This window comes from Melozone crissalis, unplaced genomic scaffold (genome assembly GCF_028551555.1).
Source record: "Melozone crissalis strain CALT ecotype California unplaced genomic scaffold, PUWL_Pcris_2 ptg000060l_1, whole genome shotgun sequence".
Classification (NCBI taxonomy): Eukaryota; Metazoa; Chordata; class Aves; order Passeriformes; family Passerellidae; genus Melozone; species Melozone crissalis.
Genome location: NW_026535838.1, coordinates 690,296 through 709,813, shown reverse-complemented (window position 1 = coordinate 709,813; position 19,518 = coordinate 690,296). Strand labels below are relative to the sequence as shown.

The following is a 19,518-nucleotide window of genomic DNA, read 5'->3' as shown; positions in this document are numbered from 1 at the left end:
ACAAAACTTTTAAGATGTGAGTAGGGGGGTGAATATAACACTAAATCCCAGTCTGAAGTGAGAAAGAAACTCCTTAGGAAGTAATCTGAATGAAAGCAAGGGAAGACACAAAAGAGCAGGAGCCTTTATTGTTATATGTGTTAACCTGGCAATTAATACTGCTTTCATTCTGCACTCAAAAACCAGAACAGGCTTCAGGGTTTTGGGAATGAGCATTAATGGCATGCAGTTTTTAATAATTCTACTCTGCCCATGCAGGAAGATCTGCTCAGCCTCAGCCCAAACAACACCATGGAAATCCCTCTGCTAAAGCAGAATTTGGCACAGGCAACTTCTCATCTCCCTCAGATAAAGAGCTTTGAATGTTTTGTAATGGTTTAATAGAGGCTGCTGGACAGAGAACGGGATACATCTGGCTGGTCAATTACACTTGTAATTAATGTCTCCTTTGATAAGCTGATTTAAGAGTCCATCAAATGTGATGAATTGAACTTGTTAATTTTTCAACAAATCATTTCAGGCTCTCCTGTGAGGTGTACAAAGATGCTTAAACACAGCCACATCTCTAACAGAATAAATACAAGTAGAGTGTTAACAATTATACTCCCTACATAAAATATTTTAGTCTTATTCCACATTCCTGTAATCCAAGAGTGGGATGTTTTCATCAGAAATTGTTACTTAGCTTGATTTCCTGTTCTCTGAAAAGCAAATACAAGAAAAAAAGCAAGGCAGTTCTTCCCATGGGTTAATTTGGCATACAACTTAACACATGCTGTGCACTATGTATTCTTTCTTTCCAAGGATTTACCATTAAGGAGCCGACTGCAAAAAGCCACCTAAATTATTTTACAAATGGAAAAAAAAAAAACAACATTTCAAGGGAGAAGGTGAAAGCAGCTTGGGCCAAGTGGTATGCTTTTAAGGAAAAAAAAACCCAAGAAAGAATTCTAAATTGAAATTCAATTTATCTAATGTTTATGCTTTGGGGGCTGGCAATGGTTCAGCTCAAAATACAGTTTTAAGTATCACAAGGCTGCACATCATCTCTGGAGAAGTGAGCTGAAAACAGAGGTAGCAGACTTTTGTCTTTGTTCTGCCTGGGGCTTTTCAAATAAGTCAAAAATTGGAGAAAAAAACCAGCATCTTAATTCTACAGACAATGGATACTTACTCCAATTTATTAGATTTTGTAACTCAAGACCTAAGGAAACTGAGTAATAAATCCTCTATTATTACCAACAAATTAAATGGTTACAATATTGGGAGTAGAGGCATAAAACTACTAAGTGAAACTGCATTTTTTTGTCACATAAAGTACTTAGGTTCACAAGACACATAACCTTCTTTTTGTTCAATACCTGTCTCTCAAACTACAGGAAGTTATATTAAACCTGAAGTTGTATGTCGTTGTTTTAAAATACCAGAAGTTGTTGGCATAATCTGTCTATAAAGAATGTTCCCAACAAAATCCCAAGAATTCCTTTCAGTCAGCCTGACATGAAGGGCCCTGGTCTAGATTCTGCTCATGGTCAGTGATGAGCCAGAAGTATCTGAAAGCACATCCCTATTAATATACATTAATTCCTTCATGTTTCTGAAATCATTCCTGTGCCTGGGCTGCAGCAGAGGGACTTCAGACCCTGCTGAGTCCTCTCTCAACAGCCAGCTCAGATGTACTACTCTCATCGTGGCCACACTCAGGACAAGTTCTCTTTCTTTAAAAAACAAACAGAAAAAAGGGTTATGTGAAAAGAAAGAGGGTTCTTGGTGTTTGTGGGTCTCCATTTCCTGCCGCAGCTCTCTGTGATGCCACAAAAACTTTTGCCATGATCAGATCAAAAGGGGCTGTGGGAACACAACTCCTTAACCCACCAGCAGCACTCCAGGGCTGCTGCTGAAACTCCATTCTGGGGCTCCTTTCCTCAGTACATTAAAAACCAAACGTGTTACTCTGCAATTAATAACATCTGATAGTGTGCTAATTATACACCACAGGATGATTAATTGATAGAGTGCATGGCTTCCCCTCTGCCATGGCTCAAAAATTACATTATGGCTTTGAGTACTGAACAGCAGATTCCAAAACAAGCATTCCAAAATACAATTTAATTGGAGTTAATCACAAGCGCACTTGATGATATTTATGAAAGCATTTCCTTGCTTAGGCAGCCCAAGGGCACTGGCATTCAGATTCTGGTGCCAGGTCAGGTCTGTGCTCTGACTCTGGCTGGGTCCAAAAGTTGGGCCACGTGTAATTTCTCACATCCAGAGTGCTATTTCCACCTAGATTAACTCTAAGCACCAATCCCAATGCTACCTTTCACAGACAAAACAAGCTGGGTTCTTCTCAAAGCCATCAGGAATAACAAGTGCACTGTACTGGCAATATACACAGGATGCCTTATGGGGAGGCTTAACTTCTCCACTTCAAGATGCAAATTCATGTGCTATCTTTTCAGACAATTAAAACAGCTTCACAAACCAATTAATACTCTAAGTATGGATTTCTGACAGCTACACAACTGTTTCCCTTAAATTAAAGGCTTTTTCCTCCTCTTCCTAGCTCCCTTTCTGTCAAATGAATATGTTTTTCTTTTGGGTTTGGTTTTTTTTGTTTGGTTTTTCTAGGGGGAGGTGGTTTTTTTCCCTTTTGTTTTAGCTTTGAGGTCTTTTGCGTGCGGTTCTTTTGTTGTTGTAGCTTGCTTTCTGGTGGTTTTGGGGTTTTTTTGTTTGTTTTAGTCTAGCAACTAAAAAAAACCCAGCACTGCCCTGGGAATGGTTTGATGGATGGACTGTTCAGGAATCAGCTGGTTGTGCACATCCAGAGGCAGTGGTCAAAGGCTGAGTCCCAGTGGACATCAGTGACCTGCCCTTGGGTCAGGGCTCGCTCCAGCACAGGCTGAGCAGAGGGAGCAGCCCTGGAGGAGTCCTGGGTGCTGTGGGGCAGGGCTGGGACCCCAAAGCCCCGTAACGGGCTGAGCCCCGAGCCCCGAGCCCCGTGCCCAGAGCCCAGAGCCCCGTGCCGGGCCCAGAGCCCCGAGCCCAGAGCCCCGTGCTGGGCCCAGAGCCCCGTGCTGGGCCCAGAGCCCAGAGCCCAGAGCCCCGTGCCGGGCCCAGAGCCCCGAGCCCAGAGCCCCGTGCTGGGCCCAGAGCCCAGAGCCCAGAGCCCCGTGCCGGGCCCAGAGCCCAGAGCCCAGAGCCCCGTGCCGGGCCCAGAGCCCAGAGCCCAGAGCCCCGTGCCGGGCCCAGAGCCCCGAGCCCCGAGCCCAGAGCCCAGAGCCCAGAGCCCCGTGCCGGGCCCAGAGCCCCGTGCCGGGCCCAGAGCCCCGAGCCCCGTGCCCAGAGCCCAGAGCCCAGAGCCCCGTGCCGGGCCCAGAGCCCCGTGCTGGGCCCAGAGCCCCGAGCCCAGAGCCCCGTGCCGGGCCCAGCCCAGCGGGGGCAGCAGGGCAGGGGCCATTCTGCCCCTCTGCCCCTCAGGCAGAGCCCACCTGCAGAGCTGCCCCAGCCCCGGCCCGGCCCAGCAAGGAGCTGCAGCTGCTGCAGCCGGGCCAGAGGAGGCTCCGGCACGGGCACAGGGATGGAGCGGCTCTGCCGGCACCAAAGGCTGCCGCGGCCGCCATCGCTCACCTGGGCATGAGAAACTTTGACCTGAGCTCAGGGTGGCCTTTCAGTGCTTACAGGGGGCCCATAAGGAAGGTGGGGACAGAATTTCCAGTAGGTCTGTTGAGACATTTTAAACTCCAAGAGAGCAGATTCAGACTGGATATGAGGAAGGAGTATTTAACGACGAGGGTGGTGAGGCCCTGGCACAGGCTGCCCTGCAGACATTCAAGGCCAGGGTGGACAGGGCTCTGACCCACCTGGTCTGCCCTGCAGCAGGGGGTTGGTCTGGATGACCTATAAAAGCCCCTTCCAACCCAAGCCTTCTATGATTACACGAACACCACTTGATCTTCACAGTGCTCTCCTGGTTCCTCCTCTAGCCCTGACAAGACCTGTTCAGTAAAAACGAAGAGGCACAGCCACAAAGCAATGGAAGGCATGCAGTGAGAGGGCAGGTGGCTGCCCAGAAAGCTGTTCAGGAGAGTTATCCTTCCTTTCCGTACCTCTGCAGTGCCCAGGGCATGTGACAGATGAGGCAGGTTGGAGGGGTGTCACTTGCACCCTCCCCATGGTCCAGCCTCAGCTCTGCAGAGGGGGCTGCAGGAGCAGGACAGTGCCAGGCTGCCAGGAATGCCTGGAATCTGGCTGGGAATGGGGACAGGGACACCCAAGACACATAAACAGAAGGACAGAGGCAGGAGGAGGTGACAAAGACTCCAGAAAGAGCAGCACAGCTGTAAAACACTAGGCAGGAGGGATGGAGGGGCAAACAGCTATCTTCCACCTGAGAGAAGCCAGCCAGACAGGCACAACAAAAAATAGGAATACACTCAAATATATTTGCTAGGAAATGTTCTTAAGTACATCTATCTCCCTCTGTAGAAATTCTTTCACATAAGCTGAAAGCTGTTTTTTTTACACAAAATCTTTTTGCTTAAAAGAACACTGCGCTGCTATGCAATATATAGTTAATTACAGTAGTAGGGATTCCAAATTCTCTACTGAGAACCTAGCAGATATTCACATGAATTTTGAACATCTAACAGTCATTTGTACTATTCCAAATTCCCAGAGGAAGAGTCCATGCCTAAAGCACACTGCTCAGGAATCTAATTTTCCAAAAGCCTCTTACCTCTGCCATACATAGGAAAGAACACCTAGTAAAAGAGACAAACGTTCTCAGTCAAGCACAGAATTAAACTGCGAAAGACAGCCCAAAAGATTAATCTTGTTCTTTTCTGCAGTTCAGCAGATTGATGGCACTTAAAAACCCACTGCAGTTTCATTCTCTTCAAAATTAGGAAAACCATTACCTTCTGGGTTTATTAAAAATAAAAAAAATCGTGGCCTTTCTCTCTTGCCCAGCTCAGGAGGGGCTGGGAACCAGGACTACAAGAGCTTTACTCTCCTCACTCCACATCACTGCTGCCTGCATGTCAAACATGCAGACAGCCTCAGCCTTCCTCTCTCCCACAGCCTCACTGACATCAGTGCCGTGATTAAAAATGCTGAATTTCTAATTCCTGGCAATTTCTAACTCCTAACAATGAGGAAATGGGGGAAGAAGTAATGTTTGAGAAGTTTACACATCCAAGGTATTCTCAATGGCACTGCTTCACAGGAAAGGAATTATGTCCCAAGTCAGTTTCAAAGCTGAATAAATTATGAAAAAGCAGTCCTTGCTAAAACAAAACACTAGGACTTCAACAAATATGCCAACATTCATAGACTGCTAAAAAAGATTTAAACTTGCACACCAGTTTTAAGAGCTTAAGACTCATTCGCCATTTGAATATGTGAAAAATCACAGCATATGAATATATACTGAAAGAAAAAACAAGAAACAACCAGAGCAGACCAAAAAAAAAAAAAAAAGTACCACAATTTACTTGTCACCTCCTAGAGTTTCTGATCTGTCCTGTAAAAATAAATCAAACAGTTGCCAAAACATGCTAACAAAGGCTTTGCAGTTTTATTTTTCCTGCTTCTGTTTATAAGGTAAGGGGTTTTTCCCTATGTAAAAGTTAACTTCTTCACACCCACAAACTGGACAAGCATCAAGGCTCAAGACTTAATTGTTCTTCATTTAATAATTTCTACCTCACATGGAGGGGAGGGAAAAGAAGTCCACACCCATGAACATTATTAATCGGTGCAATAATGCCACAAATGCAGCTGCTGAACACAGCATGTTTTCCATGCTTTGCAGCCACATGAGAAATAATGCACCTTTGAGCCAGGTGTGAGTCTGGGGAAGCTCATCAGAGCTTTGGCCTGGGGGGAAGTTTACAAAAACACAAGGGCTGGGCAAGGCAGGGCCTGCAGAGGCCTGCTGTGGCTGCAAAAAGCATTGCTAACATTTTTAATCTAATTTATCATCCAGGTAAGAACAGTGCACTGCATTCTGACATAGGGCTTTGCAATTGCCTCTTCAACTGCAGCAACACTTGCATGTGTGTGTGGGGCGGGGGGGACAGTAATTCCACCTGGAGAACATCCTAAGCTGTGAGAGGCAGTCAGGCAGGCGTGGTGGAAAAATACACCTAAACTCTTGAGGAATTTGTCAAACAAGACGCAAGCCCCACACTTCCCTCACCTGCAGTGCCACAGGAAACAATGAATGAGAACAGCAGCATCCTGACTGAGACAGGATCAAACTGCCAAAAAACACCATCCAGCAACTCTTCCAGGCCACTGCAAGAGGTGAGAACACGGTGGGGGAATTTTTTTCCCCTGTCCATTTAAAAGGGGAGAGCTCTGACATGACCACCTCAAGCAGCTGGCTGCACAGACCATGGGCTGGACTCTCAGCAGTGCAAAACACCTCTCTGGTCAGTAAGTATCTGTTCACTGATGCTTTTGGGGTTTGTATTTGCAGAAAACAGTTCACATGCTGGTTTTGCACTTCAGTTGCTTTTTTCCTCCCTGCTGCAAATTTAACTGCGTGCAGCTTCCATTGACACAAAACATTCTCAAGATGGTTGTCACAGCTTGCCTTTCACTTAAAAGTCCATGGGAACATTACAAGCTGTACAAACCATGAAAGCACTGCTTTTTATCATCACCAGCCCTTTAGACACTCTCCACTCCTCTGTTTCACCACTTAATGTGCAGCGCTGTTTACTCCCACCGTAACCCTTTGGGGTCTTGTTTTTGCCACTACAACCCTTCCTGTCCTTGCTGACCTACAAACCTCAGGAGCTGAGCTATGTAAATAAATGGACGCGCCCTTCACAAAAAAAAAAAAAAAAACACCAAAAAAACCTCAGTGTTAACTACATGAATGCATCCTCTGATCTGAACAACCAGCAGTCACATATAAAGACCACAAAATTAAAAGCATTTTGTACACAGTTACAAGTCAAGAGTTCATTCCAGCTGAGTTTCTACTTGACTGACGACATAAATCCATAACTCTGTCCATGAGAGCAATTAGCACTGAACAGCACCATTGACCAAACATAATAAATCCACTACAGCTCGCTCTAAGAGACCATGACAGAAACAGGAGAGGAACAAACCTGCAGAGACCTCACCCAATATAGTTAAAAGCAGAGGCCACTGCTAAACCAGACGGCCATTAGCACTGCACTTAGCAGAAAGAGCTTGAAATTATATTTGCAGAGGTCCTGAAACACAAATTAAAAAAGCTTGTGTTGAACATAATGATGGAAGTTCAGCTACTCGAGGGATTCCACCATGCCCGGAGAGGGAGGATGAGGTTTAGCTCTGAATGGGTCTAAAGGACAAGGGAATTACAGGGAACCAACTCCAAGCCAAAGGCTACTGCAGCACCAGGAGAGAGCAAAAAACCTGAACCCCATATTCGGAACCTTGGGGTTATCACAGGCAACAAGCTACAGACCACCTGCAGCCTCAACCAAACAGTGCAGACCTGGGGGAAACGCTGTGGGGTAAAGCTGCTCGTGAGCAGTGTGTTTCCACAGAGTGTCCCAGAATGCTACAGAATGAAACACTGCAAAAAAAGGGCAAATGGAAAAAAGAGGAAGAATGGAGCACGCTGAAAATGCACTGAATTTTTCAACAAAACAAGGAAGGGCAAACATGAGAGGACCAAAAATATCCCAAAGGAGCCTCAAAGACAATGTGAGGAGACCAATACAGGCTAGGTTTTAAAGCAGCCAACATGTTCAGGAGGGCGGGCGCAGACTCTTGACTAGAAAGAACTGGGAGTACAAAACACTGTGTTCTTAGGAAAAAAATGAAAGTATTTTCTGAAGGCAAGACTTTTTCTCTGCTTTCTAGAAAGAAGGAAATTAAAACCATGACAAGATTTTGCTCCAGGCAGGTCAGCACTTGCAAACAGATGTTACTAACAGTTTGGGAGCAGCACAGTACTCACCAGAACAGTTTGTCTTAAACCACTTTTCGTAACCTATTTTTAAAATAAGCTTTGCTTTTGAGGGAAGGGTCTTCACTGGCCCCCAGCTCAGTGTGCTTGAATAGTATTTTCTAGTCATTAAATCCACCCTAGAAAAGCAAAGAATAAAAAAAACCCTCACAGAAATTGAAGGGAAGCACAGAGAGTTTTGACTCTTGTCAGCATAAAGGGGCACTGAACCAAATTAAGGCTGCTCTCACAAAGCTGCAGCACTTTATCTTAGCTCAACATTTTATTTCATTCATTCTTAACCATAAGCACAGTCTTTGTGCTGGCCACATCACCTTGCTCACTCAGTGCCAAGCTCTGGTACACAACATCCAGCACCAAATCTCCTGCAACTTCCACACTACACTGGAAGAGTAGAAAGACTTCTCTTCTCTTCTCTTCTCTCTCCCAACCTCTAGTCTCCTGGGACTACTTTTCTCTCCCATCTCTACCCCCCATTTTCATCATCCCAGTGTTTTTCTGCTGCATCCCTAACACACAAAGAGATGAAGACCCTTCTTGAACCACAAGATCTGGTTCCCACTGCTTTAGTTCTAAAAAAATTATGGAAATTAAACTTTTTACAGCTCATGGAAGATTCTCAACCACAGGTTTTAGGAAAAAGCTGCTAAAAGATGAAATCACCAGATACTGGGCCAATAACCAAACCTGAATACTACAGACATCTCAGTATGCATTAAAATGAAATTACTGCTGTACAAAACCAAACCTAATTAAAAGCACAAGAAAGCAGCATATTGAAATCACTTAAATTACTATGAAATACTTCAGGGCCCTCTAGTGGTTTAATCTCTGGTATGAGAAAAAATCCACGAAGAATTGTTTTTAAAATAAGGCTACTGAGGTGTATGGCAATAATGTGCTCTATTTTTGTCACACTCACGTAATTAAGGGTATTTGGGCTGGAAAGCTGCATAGCAAATTACCAGAAAGGTGAAAAAACTACAAACTAATGCCTGTTCACAAAATCAGCTAATGGGTAGCATTTTTTGTCTTCATAAAAATGAGAAGTCACTCATTAACATTCTCTACTGTTCACGACCAAAAAAACACAAAGGAAAAAAAATCCCAACCACTCTCCCAAATTCATACCAGAATGACTACTTCATTCAAAACTGAAATGCCAAGCTCTAAACCAGCTCTCTACAGCCCCAAACAGCATGGTTAAAAACAAAAAAGTGGAAAACTGAAATTTCCTCAAAAAAAACGCAACTGCAAGATTTCATCCACACTGCTCAGAACACTGCTCCATCTTTCATCTATCACCCTAGAAGTTACATGCTACTCTGGCTTTACTACACAGAAAAAGTGATGCAGAAAACAGGTAACAAATTTCCTCTAGAAACATGCCAAGAGAACTCAAAGAAAAGACATGATCAGTCACAATACTTCCAGGTGTCTGTACCCCAGTCCAAGATGGTGTAAAAGGACAAACAGTACCAAATACCAGTTGCAAAGGTTTTATACACCTACCTACAGTAATAGAAAAGGAAGTCTTGTGTCTTTTAGAGACCTCAAAACTATGACAAACAGGGGAAAAAAAGCCACATAGCACCTCTTTCAGATCTGAAAAGTAAATTACTGAGCTTGGAAATTATTCCAGCAGATCCTGTGATCAGGAGTGTGGTGGCAGGACCATGACAAAGACAATGTTTAAGTGTACAAATCTTTCACAGGCCAGTCAGAAGCCATGAACTTCAGCCTAAACACAACTCAGGAGCAAGTGCCCAGAACGTGGTGGGATCTGGGAAGTTCTGAACCCAGCAGCAAACCGCAGCCACTCTGGAAAGGGCCACGACAGAACTACAAATCCATACCTGCTCCTGGATGTCAGCTCCACGCTGGCTCTGGGAAAGAGAACCCCACAGAACTCACCTCATGGAGGTTATACTGTGGATGAGCTTTTCAGATGGATCTGACAGCCTAGATGGAAGAATTATCTCAACCGGCTGCAGGCGCAGAACCCGACTCTCCAGCTCCGAGCGGGAAGCACCGTCCCGAAAACTGTCGAAAATCACCTCTCCTGTGGTTGGCTGGATCGCCTGCCAAACAAAAATGTGCACACATATATCCAGTGGATATTCACATTTTCAGGGACTGCTTCAGTGGCTCAAACTGTTAACCGGAAACAAAATCTATGGTGTAAAATTATACAGCACACCCACACGCAGTGAAAGCGGCAGATCCAAAAACCTGAATGTGCTTTTTATTCAAACCCATGACACAACAATAACCTCAAAACACTAGCACAGCTTTGTCCTGGGAAGTGGCAACAATAATTTACAATACCTTAAAATGTAAATGTGCTTTTGTTGTTAGCAGTCCACCACTGCTCAAGTTTTAATACCAGACAAATCTACGAACTGAAGTCCATGAAATGCACATGTAATTCGAACTGGAATTTGAACACTTGCTTCTGTTGTTCTCTCCCAGCAGCAGTATGACATTCAAACAGAGACACAATCAAGACACTTTTTAATTAATTCATCACCAGCTGACTGGGCTTTGCTGTGTGTTTTGCTGGTTAAACAGGACGGGGTTTAATCTTCACCAATACAAATCTGAAGTGTAACTCGAAAGTCTCTTCCTCTAAAGAATAGTATTTTGTAGAGGAAAAAAGTGCTCTCAAGCTTTAAAATATTAACCCTAAAAATGTTTAAACGTTGAAATTTGTAAAGCATCTGAACAAATTATTTCCCTAATGTATTTGGTTAAAATACTAATACATTTTCAAGTGAAACAGGAGCAAAACCAGTTTGATAAATGTTCAACTATCCACTCCATACCTTTTCTGAAGTTTTCAAATATAAAGCCATCACAGTTCACACACAGATATCTTACCTCAAGTGCCTCTTTATACAAAAAAAAAAAAAAATCAATTCCTACTCCCCCGCAAAATAAAATCTGAAAGACAGAACAGTCATGAATTTAACAAGGTAGCCACCCACCTCCCCAGGAAAAAAACAAAACGCACAACAAAACAACCCCACGCAGACCCTAAAATACTGACTCCTGAGAAACTAACTTACCATAATGCCTGCAACAATGTCACCTTTCTTCCTGTCCTTCAGGTGGTCCCCACTTTCACAGATGCAGAGGAGGTAGCTATCGGGGACATCTGCTGCTACCTCTTCAACATCTACAGAATCATCCAGCTTCAACAAAGGGTTCACATGTAACAAATGTTCAAAAAAATACTACACGGATTTGGGTGGACTGTTCACAGGTCTTTCCAGACCTAAGTCTTGTACTCTCAGACATTAATCTAACAATCTTTTTAGCTCCTGGTATCTATTAAGTTTGTTTGAGAAATTAAATTAAAAACATGAGGTAGACAAGACCGGATAGAGCAAAACAAAAAACTGAAGAAATAAATTCATTGGTTAAAAGCTGTTTCTCTCTTATTTTAACATTTTTTAGGCAAGACCTGCAGGACACTGCAGATTTGCTAAGTCCACTCCATGACCTCAGAAAGCAACTACAGTAAACACAACAAACCTGCAGCCAGCCCTGAAGAGACTGAACTGTTTGTAAAGACAGCAGTATGTTTTACCACAACATAAAATTAAAGGAACTTTATTTCCTGCTGCCACTCTTATGTCAGCCACTAGCTGCGCGTGTTCCATCCTGGTGATAACACCAGAATGGAGGCCTCCCAAAGGTTAGTCTGAAACCAAGTTTATTTGAAAAGGATATCTTCTCCAATAAGTGTAGACTTAGTGTAGAGGGCAGTCAGCTTACGGCTGAAGAGAGAGCTTTTATTTTCTCCAGCAGCTTTCAGTGCTGCAGTTTCCATTTGTTTTATTACTCCAACCTACAGGCAGACAAACAAGAAACAAAGTTAGATCTCTGGCAATAAATTATTGTTTTTCATTATTCTATATATCTGGTAATCTTTTAAGATGTGCAAACAACAAATGCATAATTCAAGCTGGAATACATGATCAACAGAAAGGGCTCTCACATCAATCCTACTAATGAGATTATAAGGCAGTGCTTTTCCTGACCCTTTTCCTACTCCTGACTGCCCTCTCAACTTCTGTACCTGTGCTTCTCATCCTATTTTGAAACAATTTAGCTGGACATCACTGCTTATTAGAGAATGGTTGCTTGCATCCAATTTAGAATCAACAAGTCCTTTTCTTGGAAATGGAAGCAGAAAAAGAGGCTATCACCAGAAAGCCACAGAATTACAGGGATGCAGAACAGGAAGGAACAGAGAAAAAAACAGTGGGCTGGGATAAGAAAAACAAGGATGTGAGGAATAATAAAACAGAGAGAGGATATGTACATTTCTCCTTATTAAATGCAAAAACACTGACAAAAATAATTGTTCTGGAACTGTTCGCGAAAAAATGAAGATACTTCTCTGAATCTGCTAATGGCTCATGACACCCCCAGCACAGAGAAACTGAAACAAAGGGAAGTTGGCCATGTCTACTGCGGGAACCAGGGATAACAAGCTGCCCACTTCTCAGCTGAAAACAGGGGCTGGTACAAGCAGTGCAAGTTCTCTCAGGGCTGGTCTGTACTCAATTAGCAGGAGTCAGGGGTAACCTTGTGTCCCTTGGCTACGAGGCGGCGCACGTGGACGAAGAGCCGGTGGCTGGGGATGCTGGCGGTCATGAAGTTGTGGTCCAGGTGACAGTAAATGTTCAGCTCCTTAGCTGCAATCTGCAACAAGAGTCAGCCAAAGGGTCACAAAGTAACATAAGAAGGTAAGGAGCTTATCTCTATGACAACAGTGATGCACAACTGCAATTAAAAGCTCGGTGACAAAGGGAAAACATTCCAGGAGAAAGCCTGGAGGGGCCCCTCCACCTCCCTGTCCCAGCATTGCCATAAACAGGGGATTCACTATCACAGGCTGCAGGTGTCAGGTTTTAAGGTTGCACCTTGATCTTTACCACTGTGAGGTAAACCACCCACACTGCACACACAGCTCAGCAAAAGGTCAAACGATTTTCACGCCACTAGAAACGCAGCAGGAATGGAAGCATTTAGTTTGTGGTCATAAAGACGGGATTAACCTGCCCAATCAACCAAAATACTGAAAAATCAATATTGAACAGCAGTGGAAACTAAATACTTAATAAAAAAAGTAACAACACTAACTAAAATGCGACATTATCATGCGTGATTTGTGTGGTCTTTTTGCCCCAGGTGTTCACTGAGCAGAGGATGGGGTGCTAGGCAGGACCTGCAGGCAAACACTGACCTGTCTATCTGAACTGCATATTTCTATTTCTGGGCTGTAAGTACACCAGCAAATGAGCAGACAAATTACACAGCACAAATATGATGGGGAAAATGAATTCCCAGTAACCAAGCAACATTTCTCACTGGTCTCAAGCATGAAAATAGCACCAAACAAAGGTAGGTAGCAACGACTTTGGGACAGATCACAAGAAAAAGCATTATGAAACATTTACAAACCACCACTTTAACATTATGTTTATTATATAGTCCTTTCCAGTTCCTGCAGATCTGCCCTGTGTAGGTGCCACATCCAGGCATGCACTCAGGATACTCTCTGCACCCAGGCTATACCTGCTATATTCATCTTTTCTAACACCACTTGCCCCACTGCCTTTCAATCTGAAAGATTCCTAGTGTCACACATAACATTACAGTTATGTATTATATAGAGTTCTGAGCCATGATATGCAATTCATCTCAGAAAGTTTTTCAACTTTAACTCTCACAAAACATTATTCTAGGAACTCACTTTAAATTCTTAATATACAAGACAGCAAGCACTACCACGTGATTACAAAATAATAAATGCAATTTTGACCCAAAACAAAAAAAAGGTGTGCATAATGGATAGTCTTGAATTTCAGGGCACAGAGATTTTTCAACCTGATTTCAAGTAACAAAACAAAACAAAATACCCCCTTATGCCCCCAATGAAGTCTCCTTTCCAGAACTGGCCCCAGACCCAGGATGACACCAGCATAATCCAAGTATCTTTCCATAATCTTGGAAAAAATTACCTCTGCATCTTGTCCAAAGAACCGGTATTTGTATCCACATTCCACACACAAAACAGCATCTTTATACTTTTTCTTCATTTCTATAAACTGGAGCTCTAGTGGAGTGTAAATGCTCTTGGTTCTTTTATTAAGATTTGTCTCTGAAGAATTTTGAGAATTTTCATAGGACTTAAGAGACGCAGAGAACTGACTAAGATTACACTGTAACTCCTCCTGTAAATAAAAGGTGGAAAAGTGGAAATTAGGAATCATCAAACAAATCAGTCGCCCCTCCTTGGTTTGCACTGACCACAGAGAAAAAAGATTGCTCTTGCATTGAAGAGCCCGAAGCTGCAGCACAACTATTGCAGCAGGATATACAGAACACAGTATATTTGGAATGAAAATGAATTAAAAAGTCGTGAAAGTCAAAGTTAGTTAGTCCTCAGACAGTTGGGGGGAAATCAGAGCCCTGTTGTATCATAAGCTCCCAAAGCACAGACCAAGACAATGCAGGCTGCAGAGACTGGGCAGTCTAAACAGGCCATATATTGAAATAAGGATGAGTTGCTGCTCCAGTTTAGAGGTGAGAAACTCCAGCACGAAGAGATAAATGATGTTCCAAAAATCCACAGTAAGCCAAGGAACAAACCAATGTGAGTCTCAGTTCCCTGTCTCAGCCACCAAAATCGTACTCCTTCTCCAGTTTGCACTTCCTCCAGTTCAGCAAACCTCTCACAACTTAAACACAGAAAATCAGCACTACAGTTTCTAAAACCTCAAATGTGAAATGCTTTGAGCTCACTCTGTCTGCAGTTTATCATTTGCAATGACATTATGTAGCCTATTCTTGCCAAGCAACTTCAGCTCTACCATGCTGAGCTGTTCTGTATTGTCAGCAGTGATGGGTTCAGAAGTGCAGAGAAAAATGCTGAGAAGTCTTTCACTTACAGCAAAATTCCTCCTCACTTACACCACAAGATCAAATACAGATAGTATTGGTTAAAAAAAATACAAAGACAACACCCTCCAGAATTTTTTAAAGCATATGACTATTCAAAACACAATCAGGTTGTGCTACAAATTCTGCATCTGCAAACAAATCAAATAAACTTCCATTTCTACCAAGGGTCCCATTCAGATTACAAGAAACAAAGTGAACAGACTGTTTAGCAGCAATGGTAATTCAGGAAAAAACAAACAAACAAAAAAAAACAAAACAAAACAAAACAAAAAAAAAAAAAAAAGAAAACCAAAAAAAAAAAACCAACCAGATGGCTTAAATCTTATATATTTTGGGTCATGGGAACGTACAAAGTGTGCAGTCAGAGAACAAGTGGGGAAAAACACACTTAGACTTAGCTGTAACTGCAAAATCCTCACAACTGCACACCACTAAGCAAGAGAACCCAGCCTAGCTCAAATAAAGCTGCCCTGCACGCAGAACTTGGGTGGCCTCAGGAGCTCAGGTGTCCCTGCTGCAAAATCCTCAGCTCACAGACTCAGCACCCTTTGGCCCAAGGTCTGTGCCAGCCAAACAGGGTGACCTCGTCTCATTTTACAGGAAACTGTCATGACAAACCATGTGAAATAAGGGCACGAAACCAGGCAAGAGGAGTAGAAACAAACACAAAAGCCGACTTGGTGAGACGGTCTAAGTTACCAGCTGGAGGAAGATTACAAAGTAAAAAGCAGGACACAAACAGCTAAAAGGATCCCTTCCAAGGAAGGCAAGGAAAATCAAATTTTCTGGGTTCTCCAACTGACCACATCCCCAGAACCTCAAGCCCTTACCACGGCAGAATTATCTTGCCACAAGCTGCTCACTTCAGCATTTGGACCCCACATCCACACAAAGCAGAACCCCTCCCAGGTAAAGGCCACAGCCCTCAGACAGGGAAGGTTAAAATCAGCTTTTCATACAAGCTCCTTCCCTCAAAAAGCCAGATGGAGAACTCCACCGAAGAGCAGCCACCACAGTAAGCCGTGAGATGCATTCTAGGACCTGAGCAGCTGACCCCCAAACCCCTCCCAATTAACTAATGTTAACTACCCCCACAAGTGAAGGGGAAGCAAAATACCATTACTCCGTTCAAGTCTCTTGACTTGCACCATAGATATCACCATGACAAATTTTTGTGTGAGCTACCCCCACCTTCTGCAGATGAAAAAGCAGTGATACCTTTACTAGTTAGATTTACCAGCAACTGGATTAAGCCACATCTCAGTGATAACCCTACACATGTCTCTGCAAAGAATGCCTGCTGGAAGTTTGAGAGCCCACACCTGGAACTGAAAGGAAGCTGAGCAAAGTGTCTCTCTGAACACGTGTTAGTTATTAAGGTGTTACAGCTTCCTGCACAGGCACAGGTGACACCAACAGGGCTTCTGTTCCCTCAGGATGCTGCTGTTCAATGGCATCACTGAGGAGCCAGAGCAGCCAACCTGCTCAGCATGCAAGGAGCTTCAGGAAGACATCTGTACACAAACACAGGTCTGTGGGGTTCTGCTGCACCATTACACATCACAGCGCAGGAGCACAAAGGGCAGCCCGTGCCAGAGTTTGCTGGTTTAACTCATAACAAGCAATCCACACATATCCCACAGGGGCAAAGCTCTGCATACCTTCTGTGCCACCTTTGGGCCGCTGTCCCAAGATGGGAGAGGATTTTTCAGTTCTGAGCTCCTCCCAGTAACACTGGGACATTTTTCCTTCTCCTGAAAGCCCTCCTCCCGGAGGCTGGTGCACTGCTGGTTCGAATCACTGCAGAACTCTCTCAGCCTGCCCAGAGTTTCCAAACAGATACGGGACTTCTCACACTTCTGAGATTCTTCTTTTGGTGAAAATTCACAACAAAAACACATTAGCAACTTATTTTATAAAAGAGAACATCTATTAGAAGAACATCAGTAAGCACAGACACTACCATTTTGCTCCACATCTCTCTTCCCTGTGCTCCCTCTCCTCTCCCACTGCAGTATTTTTGTATTTCAGTATTTCCAGCCTGACAGAACCATGCACTTAAACAGCTTGGTTACCTTCCCTGGAAAACCAATATTCCTCACATGTGTGCTTCTCTGTGAGTGGGAATTATTTTTAGGATTATCAGAGATTATTTTTAGGACTGACAACTGCACAGCCATAAAGTTAGCTAAGAAGAATGGGAATCAAGCAGATTTTCTTTCCATACGCTTCTTTACGCAGACAGAATTGCCTCTTGAGGGTGTACTAGTGATACTTCAAAGCATCACACCAACAAATTTAATACCGTTCCCACTTTGAAACTCAAGAGGCTAATTCTTGCTATTGAAACGTAATGAACTTTATATTCACTGGTTTTCATACCAGCATTACCTTATTAAATTCTCTGCTCAAAGCCAGATGGAACTCAGGCATTTCTGAGGCAACAGAGCAGCTGACAATGAAAAATTTATTTACTGGCTGACAATGCTTGAGGGTTTGCTAACAGTCAACTCACTTTTATCCTGAGTCTTCAGTGGGTTGCAGATCTCTTCCAGAGTAATCTGCCGTGCCTTGGTCTTCTTTTCACATGGCTCGTTGCTTTCAGTAGATGTGCTCCTTTTTGTGCCACATTTAGAAGCCTGAAAAGCAAATTAAGCTAATAAGTTCAGTTACCTTTTCTGTTTGCTCTTCTCTGAAAGGGAACAAACAGCTTCACAATAAGTTAAGGCAAAATTGTCCAACCTCCCATCCCTGGTATTGCTCAAGGCCAGATTGGAGGAGCTTGGAGCATCCTGCTCCTTAGATGTATTTTGAAACATGCATTTAGAACACTATGTAAACAGAAAATTCACCAATTTTGCTGTTTCATCATTGACCTTTTGCAAGAACCTTTACTAAATATGAAAAAGTAACTTGTAAATCCAACAGAACATAAACCCTTCTCACAGAAGCACACAACAGGTGCTTTCAGCAGCTTGCATCCACATTTCATATCGTGACCTCAGATGGTTTAACCATGGAATTTAAATTTCCTTGGAACTAAGCAGGAAGTCCAACCTCACCAACTAAACCCAAAACCTCCATATAACCACAGCCCACATGAGTAGCAGTTTTCAAGCCCACTGTTAAATACCACCAAATTAGCACTAATTAGGAAGTCTCTTCTACAAGGGCAGAAAGATGTAACCACACCTTTCAACATATATTTGGACCAAAGGCAACCCAAGTAGCTGACTTGAGTCACAGGTAAAAAAAGCAAACAGCCTTCCAGGGCCAGAAGGGGCTGGAAACAGGGAGAGTGGAAAATACAAACGCAGAATGAAATCCACCTGCAGAGACACAGCCACTTTTCCCCAGGGGTAACACAGGGAGGATCTGCATCACTGCAGGCTCTTTCGGCCTTGCACCTACCACCACTCAGGCCCCAAGTCACCTGAGCTCCAGCACCTGGGACATGCAGGGACCTACACCAACATCCTCATTTACATCCCTAAAACTTGCTAATTGCAGGAGCCCTTCACTAAGGGATGCAGCTGCTGCCTGTCCCACTGGTCAGGTCTCATTTCTGGCCGATCAGGCTTCAAAGTACACAAAGATCAAACCCCAGAGAACATCCTGACTTATGATAACCTTAATATTATTCCACATTTTGCAAAACTGGAAGGCACAGGGGTTCAACACTGCTGTGAAGCAACAGTGGCATGGACCAACACGCTGGCCTTGCCCAGATCACCAAACCTGGGCCAAGCCCCAGCTCCCCTATAACAGGCACATCCTGTATTACAGGATCCCAAGGGATTTGGGGCTGGAATGTCCCTGTGGAGCTCCCAGCCCAGCGCTGCCCAGGCAGGGTGCCCTGGTGCATCCCACAGGAAGGTGCCCAGCTGGGGCTGGGATGGCTCCACACAGGGACACTCCAGGCCCTCCCTGGGCAGCTGCTCCAGGGCTCTGCTGTCCCTCCATGCACACCAGTTCTCCCTCCTGCTGCCCTTTCTTTGATGGCCGCTGCTGCTGCTGCTGGCACCGGCAGCACCGAGCAGAGCCCGGCCCGTGCTCTGGCAGCCCCTGCAGATGTTGGGGGGCATTGATGGCATCCCTGGCAGCGTTCCCTTCTGCAGCCTGCCCAGCCCAGCTCCCGCAGGCTCTGCCCAGCCCACACATGCTGCACAGCACAAATCCTCTCTGGGGCCTGCCCTGGGCCCTGTCCAGCAGCTCTGTCTCCTTCCTGCCCGGCTGGCCCTGAGGACCCGGGCACCGGTGCCCACACAGATCGTACAGCCGGGAGCTGGCAGCCTGTCCCGCAGTGTCCGTGCCGCGGCCAGGGACACCGGGATGGACGCCGGGATGGACACCGGGATGGACACCGGGATGGACACCGGGATAGCGGGCCGAGCCCGCCCCAACCCGCCCCGCGCACCGTGTAGCGGGGCCCGCTCTCGCCGCCGCTCGCCGCCGCCCCGAAGAACCTGCTCAGCACCGGCTGCCCCGCGGCCCCGCCGCCTCGCCGGCCCCGCGGCATAGCCGGGCCCCGCGGCATGGCCGGGCCCCGCGCCGCGGCACCG

At 44.8% G+C, this 19,518-nt stretch overlaps 1 protein-coding gene across 1 annotated transcript in view; it reads right to left on the bottom strand.

Annotated features, from left to right (window-relative positions):
* The window catches only part of MSH3 (mutS homolog 3), a 91,502-nt gene extending 72,027 nt beyond the window's left edge, over positions 1–19,475 (bottom strand). Inside the window, exons 1-8 of the mRNA XM_054287602.1 lie at positions 19,374–19,475; positions 17,472–17,595; positions 16,618–16,826; positions 14,014–14,226; positions 12,575–12,691; positions 11,714–11,831; positions 11,047–11,192; positions 9,893–10,059 (exon numbers count right to left, since the gene is read on the bottom strand). Coding sequence (XP_054143577.1) covers positions 9,893–10,059; positions 11,047–11,192; positions 11,714–11,831; positions 12,575–12,691; positions 14,014–14,226; positions 16,618–16,826; positions 17,472–17,595; positions 19,374–19,475 — 1,196 coding nt within the window. The remainder of the gene's footprint in view (positions 1–9,892; positions 10,060–11,046; positions 11,193–11,713; positions 11,832–12,574; positions 12,692–14,013; positions 14,227–16,617; positions 16,827–17,471; positions 17,596–19,373) is intronic.
* Between the last annotated feature and the right edge of the window lie 43 nt (positions 19,476–19,518).